At 58.7% G+C, this 12346-nt stretch overlaps 1 protein-coding gene across 1 annotated transcript; it reads right to left on the reverse strand.

The window, feature by feature from the left end:
- Nucleotides 1–2384: 2384 nt before the first annotated feature.
- Nucleotides 2385–5588, reverse strand: KLK7 (kallikrein related peptidase 7). Its single transcript, XM_040978342.1, has 5 exons — nt 5516–5588; nt 4522–4684; nt 4133–4380; nt 3760–3896; nt 2385–2540 (listed from the first exon to the last, which is right to left on the reverse strand). Exons 1-5 carry the CDS (start codon nt 5586–5588, stop codon nt 2385–2387), a joined length of 777 nt encoding a protein of 258 aa, XP_040834276.1.
- Nucleotides 5589–12346: the final 6758 nt, after the last annotated feature.

The raw sequence follows: 12346 nt of genomic DNA on the forward strand, positions 1-12346 counted from the left end.
TGGGAGGCCACGTGGAGGAGGAGGGAGGAGGGAGGCGTGGGGAACAGAGTGGCTCCTCCTTGCTCTTCCTCCTCCTAGACACCCTCCCTGCAGCTTTTATTGATTTTTAAAGGTGTATCTTATTTATTTGTTTATAAAAACAAAGTTACGGGCCTGGCATGATGGCTCAGTTGGCTAACCCTCTACCTCCTCAAGCTCCAGCGTCCCATATAGGCTGTGTTTGGGGTGTCTCAGCTGTTCCACTTCTCATCCAAAGCCTTGAGACCCTGCACCCACATAGGAGACCAAGAAGAAGTTCCTGGCTCCTGGCTTTGGATCAGCTCAGCTCTGGCAGTTGCAGCTACATGGGGAGTGAACCAGCAGATGGAAGATCTTCCTGTCTTTCTTTCTCAATCTACCTTAAAAAAAAAAAAAGATAAAAACACAGTTACAGAAAGATAGAGAGAGAGCATGCCCAGTGGTCAGAGCTGAACTGAGCTAAAGCCAAGAAGCAGGAACTTCTGCTGGTCTTCCACGTGGGCTCAGGGCACAAGGTGCTGGGCCGTCCTCGATTGCAGGGAGCTGGATGGGAAGTGGAGCAGCCAGGACACACACCGGCGCCCACATGGGAGGCCACTGCACGCAGGGGAAGATTTTAGCCGACTGAGCCGTCACACGGAGCCCAAGACATTTTTCACTGGAACCGTCTTTTCATTTACTCCACAGTCAGAGCCGCAGCGCTGGAGGGCAGGAGCTTCCGGGCACATGATGTCCCGGGGCACCTGTTCATGGAGACCCTGTCTCATTTCTGGATGTCTTTGTCCACTCTCCAGGAGCGTCTCCAGTAGGGAAACCGCTTTGCAGGCAAGTTTCGTGAGCATAGGAGTGGGAAAAGCACCGGGCGGCCTGGGGCTGGCCTGAGTCGGACGCTACACATGCACTCTGCAGCTCACCTCCGGTCCTGGAGCTGCCTGTAGGAGGTGCCACCTCGGGGCTACCTCAGGATGAGGGCAGGGGCATGAGGGACAAGCAGGTGGCAGCAGTGGGAGGGACTGCGCGTTCCAGAGCCCAGTGCTCCTGCATAGTTCCTGGGATAAATGCAGTGGCCACCTTAAGTTCTTGCACACGGGAGGACCTTAAATCCCTGCACACAGTCCTACTTGCAGCTCTCCCCCTACCCCGAGCTGAGGCCAGGGGGCGCTATCACAATCTAGTTCAGTAACAATGGTTATCTGATTACATTTTGGATTGAATATTGACTTGGTAAGCAAGGGAGACTTGATGGAGCTTCTTGGAGAAGGGTAGACAAAAGCCCTCAGCCATCTTTGAGTGGACACAGGCTGTGAGACAGAAGGCAATAGGGGCTGGACCCCTGGGTGTGAGGGAGGAGGGGCTGGGCTGGACCCCTGGGTGTGAGGGAGGAGGGGCTGGGCTGGACCCCTGTGTGTGAGGGAGGAGTTTGTGGCTGCACCTCTGTGTGTGAGGGAAGCGGGTGGATCCCTATGTGTCCCCGATGGGCTTCAGGTGGGCTCAGTGCTGCTGGCTGCAAGTCAGTGTCGGCCAGTGAGGAGGGCCGGGAGGGAGACGCAGGGGTGGGGGAGGCTGTGGAGGCTGTGCGTGGGGAGACAGGAGGATCAGGCACTGGGCGCAGCCCTACCGGTCAGTGGCCAGCACCGTGTGAGGTGTGACTGCTTCGGGAATCCTTGATGGCTGGAGGCTGCTGGTGGGTTGGGCCCTGAGTCATGGGGACTCCCCCTTTCCACAGCAAGCCCTTTGCCTGCCTTTTGGGGTACAGGAGCCCACCCAGGTTCCCAGTCAGCGGCAGGGTGGGCAGGGTGAGACCAGCGACCTGTGCACCTATGACCAACCATCTCACTAATTTTATTCTGCAGGCGTCTGACTTCATGCCGACAGGATCACACACACACACGTTTCATTGTGTGTCCCTCTTTGCACACCTTGGTAGAAACAGCCCCCTGTTAACTCTACCCCCTTTGCCCTGGGACACGGAATAGCACGCCAGATTCTCGGGGAACACGCCACCCCGGGGCACTTGGGCTGTGCGTCCACTTTTCTTTCCCCTGGGATAAAGAATGTTCCGATGCAGCCAGCTTTGCTCCACACGTTCATATTTTATTTTTAGTACTTCCTCCGGGACTGGAGGAAGGAATGCCGAGTCCGAGTCCCTGGGCTGCGTGTGCTGTTCTAGCTGTGCCTCCAGCAGCCCTGACGTTTTGGCGTCTTTCTGCTTGTTTCCGGTTTGGGGGGCTCCATCTGTCAATGGACGTCTGAAGGGTCTACCCTGGCTTGGAGAGGCGGGACGTGGGGAGTGCCATCCCCCGCCTCCGAGGTCCTCCTGTGGACATGGCGTCTGCAGGATGCGCTGCTTTGCTGCTCGGCGGGGACTAGCGGTGCATCCTCATGGTCCTGTGGATCCAGTCGGTGAACTTGCACACTTCAGTGTAGACGCCTGGGTCGTTGGGCTGGCCGCACGGGAACGTTCCCCAAGACACCAAACCTTGTAGAGTGCCTTTGCACACCAAAGGTCCCCCCGAGTCACCCTGGAGAACAAGCGGGGAGGGGGGGGTGAGCGCCTACCCGGGCTAATCTTTCCCTGCCACTGTCTAAGCAATGCTGGGCCGGGGACTCCCACGCTGGCCAATGAGGACAGACTCATTGTCTCTGGGGACCGATGGGAGAGCAGGAGTGAGTGCTGTTATTCATGGGACAAACCCGTTCTTGGTACAGCCAGCAGCTGGGACCTGATGCAGAAGCCTAGTGGCCAAAGTCCTTGCCTTGCACGCACCATGATCCCATATGGGCACCGGTTCTAGTCCCAACTGCTCTACTTCCCATCCAGCTTCCCGCCTGTGCCCTGGGAAAGCAGTCGAGGACGGCCCAGCGCCTTGGGACCCTGCACTCGTGTGGGAGACCCAGAAGAAGCTCGTGGCTCCTGGCACTGGATCGGCTCAGCTCTGGCCATTGCAGTCACTTGGGCAGTGAATCAGTGGACAGATGATCTTTCTCTCTGTCTCTCCTCCTTTCTGTATATCTGATTTTCTGATAAAATTAAATAAATTTTAAAAAGAAGCGGAGCAGCTGGACTAACACGCATGTGGGAGACCAGTGCCGCAGGAAGAAGTGCCGACACCTCATTATTATTTTTTTTTTTGAAATGCTGCCTTTGGGGGCTGTGGCACAGCATGTTAGGCTGCTGCCTGTGGTACTGGATGCCATATCAGAACAGGGGATCTAATCTGGGCTGCTCCACTTCTGACACAGCTCCCTACAAATGTGCCTGAGAAAGCAATGGAGGATGGCTCACGTGCTTGGACCCCTCCGCATACACGTGGGAGAGCTGGAAGAGGCTACTGGCTGGCCACTGCAGCCATCTGGGAACGGGACCAGTGGATGGAAGACCTCCCTCTCTGTCTCTTCCTGTCTCTCTCTAATTCTGCCTAGCAAATAAGTAAAACAAGTCTTAAATACTGCACGGACTGGTGCAATGGCTCAACTGGCTAATCCTCTGCCTGCAAGTTGCGGCAACCCATTCAGGTGCCGGTTTGGTGTCGTGGCTATTTGGGGAGTGAATTAGCAAATGGAAGCTCTTTCTCTGTCTCTCCTCTTTGCAAATCTGCTTTTCCAATAAATAAATAAATCTCCTTTTTAAAGGCTGTGATCCACCCAGATCATGAGCGAGCCCCTGTGCTTCCCTAGCCCATCCCATCTTTCTCAGATCTCTTCGCCCCAGGCCCCTCAGGTGCCCGGGAGGGGGCTCACGTTGCAGGCGTTGGTCTTGGAGTCTGGGATGCCAGCACACAGCATGGATTTGCCCAGCAGGTCCTTGTACACCTTCTTGCAGTCCTCGAAGGAGACGAGGTTGACGTCTGTGCACATGAGCTGCGTCGGGAAGGTCACTGTGGGGAGGTGGGGTGGACAGCCCCTGGTCAGACGCCTGGCCTGCTGCAGCCCGAGCTCCCGACGGGGGTGGGCAGAGTGACAGGACCAGGAAGGGGCAAGACCGGAGGGAGGAGGGGCCCCAGGTTTGAGGAATGAGGGTCTAGACCCCTGGGTGTGAGGGAGGAGGGGCTGGGCTGCACCCCTGGTCTGAGGGCCCGCCGTCTGGGCGGCTCCGCGGGCGGGGCAGCCTCACCGTCCGGGCTGGTGGTCGTGCCCCAGCCGGACACGGTGCACTTGGTCCCCGGGCGCTCGCAGCGGGTGGGCAGCGTGACCTTGCGCACGCTCTGGGACAGGCGCGCGCGGCTGTTGAGCTTCACGAGCATGATGTCGTTGACGTGGGTCTGCGTGGAGTAGCCGGGGTGGCGGAAGGAGCGCGAGGCCTTGATTTTCTGCGCGTTCCTGTCGTTCAGCTTGTCGCTGCCCAGGTGCACGGTGTACTCACTGCGGGGAGGGAGCGGCCATCAGAGAGAGAGGAGAGAGAGTGCGAGCCGAGCGAGGGCGCGCGGACCGGCGGGCGCTGGGGAGAGGCGGGCGCTGGGGAGGGGTGGGGGTGGCGGGCACGACCCGGGGTGCAGAGCCCACCTCATCTTACAATGGGCGGCCGTGAGCACCCAGCGCTCGTTCAGCAGGACGCCTCCGCAGTGGAGCTGCGAGCCGCTGAGCAGGGCCACTTGCCACGGATGCGAGCCCCGCTGGCAGGGGACCCCTTCGATGATCTTGTCGCCTCCGCTCTTGTCGCCTTGGGCTGCAGAGGCAAGCGTGGAGAGACGTGTGGGGGTCGGGGCGGGCTGAGGGTGTGGGGGAGCCCCTCAGAGACCACGAGAAGGAGGGAGGGCCAGAGAGGCAGAGATGCGGCTGTGTGTGTGTGTGTGTGTGTGTGTGTGTGTATACACACGCGCGCGCGTGCGCGCGCGCTGTATGGGAGGGTGGGGATGAGGTCAGGGCGGGCTCGGGAGGGGAGAAGAGGCTGGACAGAGGGTGGAGGATGCGAAGATGGAGCTGGGGGGACATCTGAGGTGGGGGTGCAGGACTCCCCAGAGCCACAGGGGCTGATGAGCTCTGAGTACAAAGTTTCAGAGTTCCAATGCCAGCTGCACTTCCCAAACACCTGCGCCATCTGGGTCTGGGAGCCCCAGGGAGTGTGGGACTCCATCAGGGCCTCCCACAAGGGCAGCAGGGACTCGCGTCCTGGCGCCATCCTCCGCTGACTTGGCAGGATGCCTACCTGGGCAATCCAAGCAGTGGCTTCCCCAGCGCCCACAGAGTCCACAGTGTCCGCAGAGCCTTCCTATCAGCTGGCTCACCTCTCAGATGCTCACGGCTCTCAGGGCTGGAGCCAAGGGCTCCATCCAGGTCCCACACTTGGGGTGGCAGGAACCCAAGTCCTAGAGCCACCTGCTGCCGCCTCCAGGGTGTGCACGAGCTGGGAGCCGGAATCCCAGGTGTGCCACCCAGGGCTGCAGGCATCCCAAGCTGACTGCAACCACCATGCCACCTGGCTCTCCCAGGGCACATGTGTCTGACTCAAGGACTCCTTGCAAAGGTCAGTGTGGATGCCTTCCAACCTCGCACTCACCTTGGGCAGCAGAGCCTAGGCCTGAGGCCAGCAGCAACAGTAGCAGCACTGGCGGGAGCGGGTGACCCGCCATGGTGTCCCTGAGCCTCTCGGGGGTGGCCAGTGAGCTGGGGTGGAAAAAGGGTCCAGTGAGCTGGAGTCCAGCCTGGCCCTCCTCCCTCACACCCAGGGGTCCAGCCCTCCTCCCTCACACCCAGCGGTCCAGCCCCCCAGCACCCCTGCGCACCCAGGAGTGCAGGTGCAGGGACCCAGGTTCCCATCCTTCTCCCAATGGAACCTGTAAGTCTGGATTTGCAGTGTCTCCCCCCTCACAAGGGACACTCCACATCTCAGGCCTGCAGCTCCTCCTCTCTCTGCATCAAGGACCCAGTCCCGCGCTCCGCCCTCCAACTGCTTGCAAGCAGGGGTCCACTGTGCAGCCCATTTTAGCCCTGTCTTTCCCACCACCGCGGGGACTCACCGTGCGAGTGAGGGTCGGATCAGGCCTGCTCCGCGGACTCGGGAGGGAGCCGGCGGCGTCTGTGAGCCTTCGGCTGGGCTGTTCTCTTATAGCGCCCCCGCCCGCACGCCCGCCCCCGCGCCCCGGGAGCAGGCGGGGCCGGCTGCTGGCTGCTGGCTGGCTCGCCTGGGGACGCCCCCTCCTTGCCTCTGCAGCTGTGATCTGGATTCCCAGAGGCAGCCGAGCCAGGGGCCCCGCACCGCCCTTCTCCCCAGAGCCGGGTGGGGCGGGCGGGATCCCGGCGTTTGCCCCCCGCACATTCTGGACGCCCTGGCCCTCAGCACCTGCGGTCGCCGGTCCAGCCTGCTGATGCGGGAGGGACCGGGCGCGCCAGTTGCTATGGGGAGGATCCTCCTCTGAGGACACTTTTGGGTCCTGGACACAAGAGCCCCTACCCGAGGAGGCTCATCGGCCAGTCAGAATTGCCCAGGCTGAAGAATGGTCTGTCCCCGAGTCTGAACTTGTTCCCATCTTAAGATGAGAAAAATCAGGAGGGCGCTTTCTCTAAGTGCACCTGCTGAAGGCTTGCTGCAGCCAGCTTAGTCTCTGTTCTCTTATTCCTTTGTCATACATTTCTTTTAAAGCCTTACATCTTTATTTGAAAGGCAGAGTTGAGGGAGAGAGAGAGAGAGAGAGAGAGAGAGAGAGAGAGAGAGATTCTATCTGATGGTTCACTTCCCATGGGGCTGGGCTGGTTGAAGTCAGGATCCAGGGGCTTCCTCTGGGTCTCCCAGGTGGGTGCAGGGGTCATCTGCTGCTTTCCCAGGCACGTGATCAGGGAGCTGGGCTGGAAGTGGAGCAGCCAGGACTTCCAGCCCCATGGGATGCCGCAGCACCCTGCTTCATGGAGGTGTCCCACACGGGTCTCTCCCAACACACCCCCTACTGTACATTGTCCACGGAAACCCTTCAAAGTGCCCTGTATCTATGGCACTTGTCCCATCCTTTATGATGGTCACGGACTATTCCACTGCACTACTGCTTGTGGCGTACAGAGTGTGTGTTCAATGGACCTTATTGAAGCTTGCTTGGGTTGTTAAAATTTATTTAATTTTTATCAGGAAGGCAGATTTACAGAGAGATGAAGAGACAGAAAGATTGTCCATCTGCTGGCTCACTCCCCAAAGCCAGAGCTGAATTCGACCAAAGCCAGGAGCCAGGAGCCTCTTCCGGGTCTCCAGTGTGGATGCAGGGTCCCAAGGCTTTGGGCCGTTCTGGACTACTTTCCCAGGCCACAAGCAGGGAGCTGGATGGGAAATGGAGCAGCTAGGTGGGACATGAACTGCAGCCCATGTGGGACGCTGGTGCTTGGAGGTGGAAGATCAGCTGGTTGAGCTGTGGTGCTGGCCTGCTTGGGGTATTTTAATTACAATATGCCAGGTGAGCCTGTTTGTTCATGGGGTGTGGGTATTCATGCACAAACTATTGGGGCTGGGGAGCTGGGCTCACACTTGGACCAAAGCCTGAGCCGCCTTCCTGGGTGGGGGTGCTGGGCCGATGAGTACGGAGCACCAGTGTGGACACTGTGGACGCAGCGAGTGAGGGGGCGTGAGAGCAGCATCTTGAAGGAAGAGAGGGAGGGAGCCTGTGGCTTCTAGGGGCGATGACTCCAGGAGAGAGTCAGGCCTGGGGCCCGCCCAGCAGGAAGCACAGGGGTGAATGAGGCAAGGGACCAGGGGGTGGGCGGGAGGAGAGGCCAGGGCTGTGTTGGACTCAGATGACCTTGAGCCTCAGATGTTGAACTCACCGTCCACTTCCTTCCTGAGTCCTGAAAGTGGAATGGGCTTCGCTTTCTAAATGAGACTTTAAAAATAAAATAGATGGTTGTTCTCTCCATCATCTCACACCCGCCCGGAGCTGGTTCTGGGATCCCATGAGAGACGTGACAGCTACTGCCCACCCTTGGCCCTGGCTGTCCCCGGGAAGCCCGGCGTGGACCGGTGATGTCAGGGGCACCCTGGGCCCAAATTCCTTCCCCTCAAGGACACAAGGGGCAGGGCGGGTGGGGGCAGAGCTCACTTTGTTGTTGCTGCCATGGGAAAGGGTGGGGGCGGGGTTCCTCTGGGTGGAGAATTGGAGCTTTGGCAGCTGTGGTGAGACCAGGGCAGGAAGCAGTGAGTGGACCAAGCCCAAGTGGCCAGAGCAGGACGCACAGACCAGGTGGGCATGAGCTGGGTCGCTGAGTGGGGAGTGCACACCTTCACTTGAGATTCTTTTTCAGGGTTCTTGTCTAACTTGGGGTCCTTCTAACCAGAATCCTCGTCCGTAAGACCTCCACACTGAATCCAAGGCAGGTCCCAGAGTCACACAGAGAAAGAGACATCTTCCATCCGCCCATTACTCCCCCAGGGGCTGCGATGGTGGAAGTCGGGTCAGGCTGAGGTCGGGACCTCCATCCGGGTCTCCCACGTGAGCACGGAAGCCCAAACACTTGGACCAAACTCTGCCATCTTCCAAGTACGTTAACAAGGAGCCGGATCGGAAGTGGACAGTCAGGGGGTGAACCAGTGCCTCCAGGGGATGCTGGCAGCACAGGCCACACTGCCAGCCGCCTCCCCCGAGTCCAATTCTAACTGAAATCTGTATCTTGAAACCACACCAGTTCTGCAGGCTCAGCTGGCACCTTCTTCCAGGTGCTACACGCGCTGGGCATCGGCTGCGTTTCGGGCCAGGCTGGGTGCTGGAGATGCGCTGAAACACAGCTGTGGGCACAGCTCCTCCCTCCACCAGCTGACTCCCAGAAGTCTCCCGTCAGACACAAACAACCCAGTGAAAACAAGTCGTTGGCTCGCAGTGAGAGCAGATGGGCCGGCGGGAAGGAAGGAAGTGGGGCCCGGCACTGTGGCATAGTAGGCTAAGTCTCTACCTGTGGCGCCAACATCCCATACGGGTGCCAGTTCAAGTCCCAGCTGTTCCACTTCCTAGCCATTCCCTGCTTACAGCCTGGGAGAGCAGTGGAGGACAGCTGTAGCAGTACTCTCCCCAAATGGCTGCGACAGCCAGGATCGGGCCAGTCCGAAGCCAGGAGCCAGGAGCTCCATCCGGGTCTCCCATGTCAGTGCACTTGAGCCAACTTGGTTTTCCCAGGTGCTTGAGAAGGGGGCTGGATGGGAAGTGCAGCAGGCGGGACAAGAACCGGCACTCTTATAGGCTTAGAGTCACAGCCAGCATCTTCATCCTACTTTATCTTGTGGCCTGTGGAAGAGCCATTTGGACTTTCATCAGGAGGGAGACACAACAAAATCTGTGTGTGCGTGGATTTTTTTTTAAAGATTTATTTTTTATTATTTTTTCATTGGAAAGGCAGATATACAGAGAGGAGAGACAGAGAGGAAGATCTTCCGTCCGATTATTCACTCCCTAAGTGAGCGCAATGGCCGATGCTATGCCGATCCGAAGCCAGGAGCCTCTTCCAGGTCTCCCACACGGGTTCTGGGTCCCAAAGCTTTGGGCCGTCCTCGACTGCTTTCCCAGGCCACAGGCAGGGAGCTGGAAGGGAAGCGGGGCTGCCGGGATAGAACCGGCGCCCATATGGGATCCCGGGTATGCAAGGTGAGGACCTTAACCACTTGCGCCACCGCGCCGGGCCCGCGTGGATTTTTTTAAAGATTTATTTATTTTTATTGGAAAGTCAGATATACAGAGAGGAGGAGAGATAGAGAGGAAGATCTTCTGTCCTCTGGTTCACTCCCCAAGTGGCTGCGATGGCTAGAGTTGAGCCAATTCAAAGCCTGCAGCCAGAAGCTTCCTCCAGGTCTCCCACGCGGGTGCAGGGTCCCAAGGCTTTGGGCTGTCCTCAACTGCTTTCCCAGGCCACAGGCAGGGAGCTGGATGGGAGTGGGGCAGCTGGGACACAAACTGGTGCCCATATGGGATGCCGTTGCATGCAAGGGAGTATTTAGACACTTGAGCTGCCACGCCGTGCCCATCCACAACTCATCTTGACCCTGATTCAAGCTCAACCCCGAGCCTCCAGCCTCGCATTCAAACTCACCCTTGACCCCAAACCCTGAATGTCCTCGCAGCCTCAGCCCAGACGTGCCTTTAATCTCCCTCCTTGTCTTCTTGCAGGAAGTCCACTGTGCTATTCTCCCCATGACTGTCCCTGACTCACTCTCACCCACAGCCGTGATTCTGCTCCAAATCCCCTCCTCGTGTGCGTCCAGCTCACTCCATTCTTCCAACTCCACAAACAATTCTGAGTGAAAGCCGAATCTGCCCACTCACACCACCCTAACATGCATCCCAGGCTAGCTGCCCTGAGCTAGTCCCCAGCCCTGACCCTCTTATCTGATCTAAAATCAGATGCAGAGGCCTTGCCGGTTCCATGGGGGGTCCCCTTGAAGTGTGTCAGTGTGCCCTCACCCCATGGAGTCAGGGTGTGGACCCCTTCATGTCACAGCTGCTTGACCTAGCGATGCACCTGCTGGGCGTCTGTGTCCTCCGGGCTTCCCAAGGGCAGGAGTTGTGGCGAGACTTCCAGCTTGTTCTCTGCGACCTTGTTATCTCCAGCTCCTGGGGTGCTCTGCCCCCTCAGCATTCCAGGAGGAAAGCCCCACCCCTCACCTCCTAAATCACCAGCTGCTCCCGGCCTATCTGTCATCCTGAAGGTTCTAGTCTGAGCGATTTGATCTGATTTTGTCACTAAACACCAGGTTTCCCAAACAGAACACACGTGGCGACTCTTGACTACTGTTTTCCCTGGCAGCACCCCGCCCGGTCCAGAAAACATGGGAGGTTCCTAAGAAAAACACTGCCTTGCCGGCATCGGCAGGTCCACCTGCTCCGGCCTCGGCCCTGTGGGTAGGAGGGGAAGACCTTGCCCTCCCCTGTTGGCCCCAGCCAGGCTGGCATCCATGTCACCCACCCTGCCGTGGCGTCCACGACGCACCCTCCTTGGGCTTGACTTTGCCTCTTCCTCAAAATGAGGGGAATAAAACCTAGGTGTCCCGTGGGAAGAATTCAGCCAAATTAGGACCGGAGAGTCAACGAGCACGGGGCAAGTCCTTAAGGAGCACCTGTCGCCGCAGGAGGGAGTGAGTGGCTTCTGTCTCGTGTCTCCCAACAGTGTGGAGTGGCAGCTTGCCCTTCAGACCCCCATTTCTCAGCTTCCTCGTATCTGCCTGGGCAATGAAGGTCGTTACCACTTGACATAAAGCAACGCGGAGGTTTAAAAGCGGTCAGATCCCTGGAGTAAAATGCCAGAGTGAAATATGGAGCTTTAAGAGCCCAGGATAGAGGAGGAAAATTCCCTGTTATTCCCTGTTACACCCTCCCTGTTTCCCTTAGCTCCCAACCACTGCAGAACCCCCAGTCAGCTAGCAATGGACCCCCCACACTGGTGAGAGCCACAAATGCCAGCTCCCCAACCCCCGCTGCCACGGGCCCTCTGGGGTGAGTGCCAGCACCTGTTGCCACATCCTGGCACCCAGCCTCATACCTTTCTCGCCCTCACCTCCGTGCCCTGACTCATGAGCCAGCTCATCCGCACACGTGAGAACTGGCATCTGACCCCTCTGCCAGCTACGCCCTGCCCGCAAGGGATCCCAGATGCCATGACCCTGGCAGCTCCTGACTCAGCCCCTGGACTCTGGGGGCCCATTGCTCCTGACTTCCCAGGTCCCCTTCCCCCCTCTGCCAAGCACAGCACCTCACTTCCTTTGGGGAGCTCCTTCCTCACTTCCTACCTGTTCATCCTCCTCCAGCCCCACCCACTTGCTGGCATGGACCAGTGGCTTGGGCTAAACAACATCATCACTGCTTTCTCCCTGGCAGCCACGATGGGTCTGAGGAGGAGGTACCCCCCCTTTCCCCCTGAGCTGGGGGCAGACGTGGCTGCCAGAACTCTTCCCCAGGAAGGGCTGTGCACACAGAGATGTGCAACCATCCTCTTGGACAGGCCACTGCTTGCTGAGTTTCCTCCCTGAGAGCCCAGGATGGAGTTCACGGAAGAGGCGGGCAGAAGTGCCAGCTCACACACACCGACAGAGGCACGGCCTCACCAAGCCTCGTTGGGAGCTGCTGCTGCTTCCAGCACAGGGACGCTGTTACCCAACAGTCCTCCTGGCTACTTGAGCCAGCAGGCTCCAGCTTTGCTACAAGCCAGTGTGAACCAGGGCTCCGATACCTGTGCCCAGGAACCCCCTACGAGGTGGGTCCTCTCAGGTGTGTCCCTGACCTGCCTCCAGACGCCCCGCAGTCCCTGCTGTTGTTGATCTCCTGTTGCTGGCTGACCTCAGATAAGTTCCAGACGCCCTCAGTCCTTCTGCCACCGTACCGAATCTTCAGGTCTGGCTGGACTGACACTGGTCTGATGTTAAACAGCTCCTGGA

The sequence above is a fragment of the Ochotona curzoniae genome, unplaced genomic scaffold (assembly GCF_017591425.1).
Source record: "Ochotona curzoniae isolate NIBS_2020 unplaced genomic scaffold, NIBS_Ocur_1.0 contig_2861, whole genome shotgun sequence".
NCBI lineage: Eukaryota > Metazoa > Chordata > Mammalia > Lagomorpha > Ochotonidae > Ochotona > Ochotona curzoniae.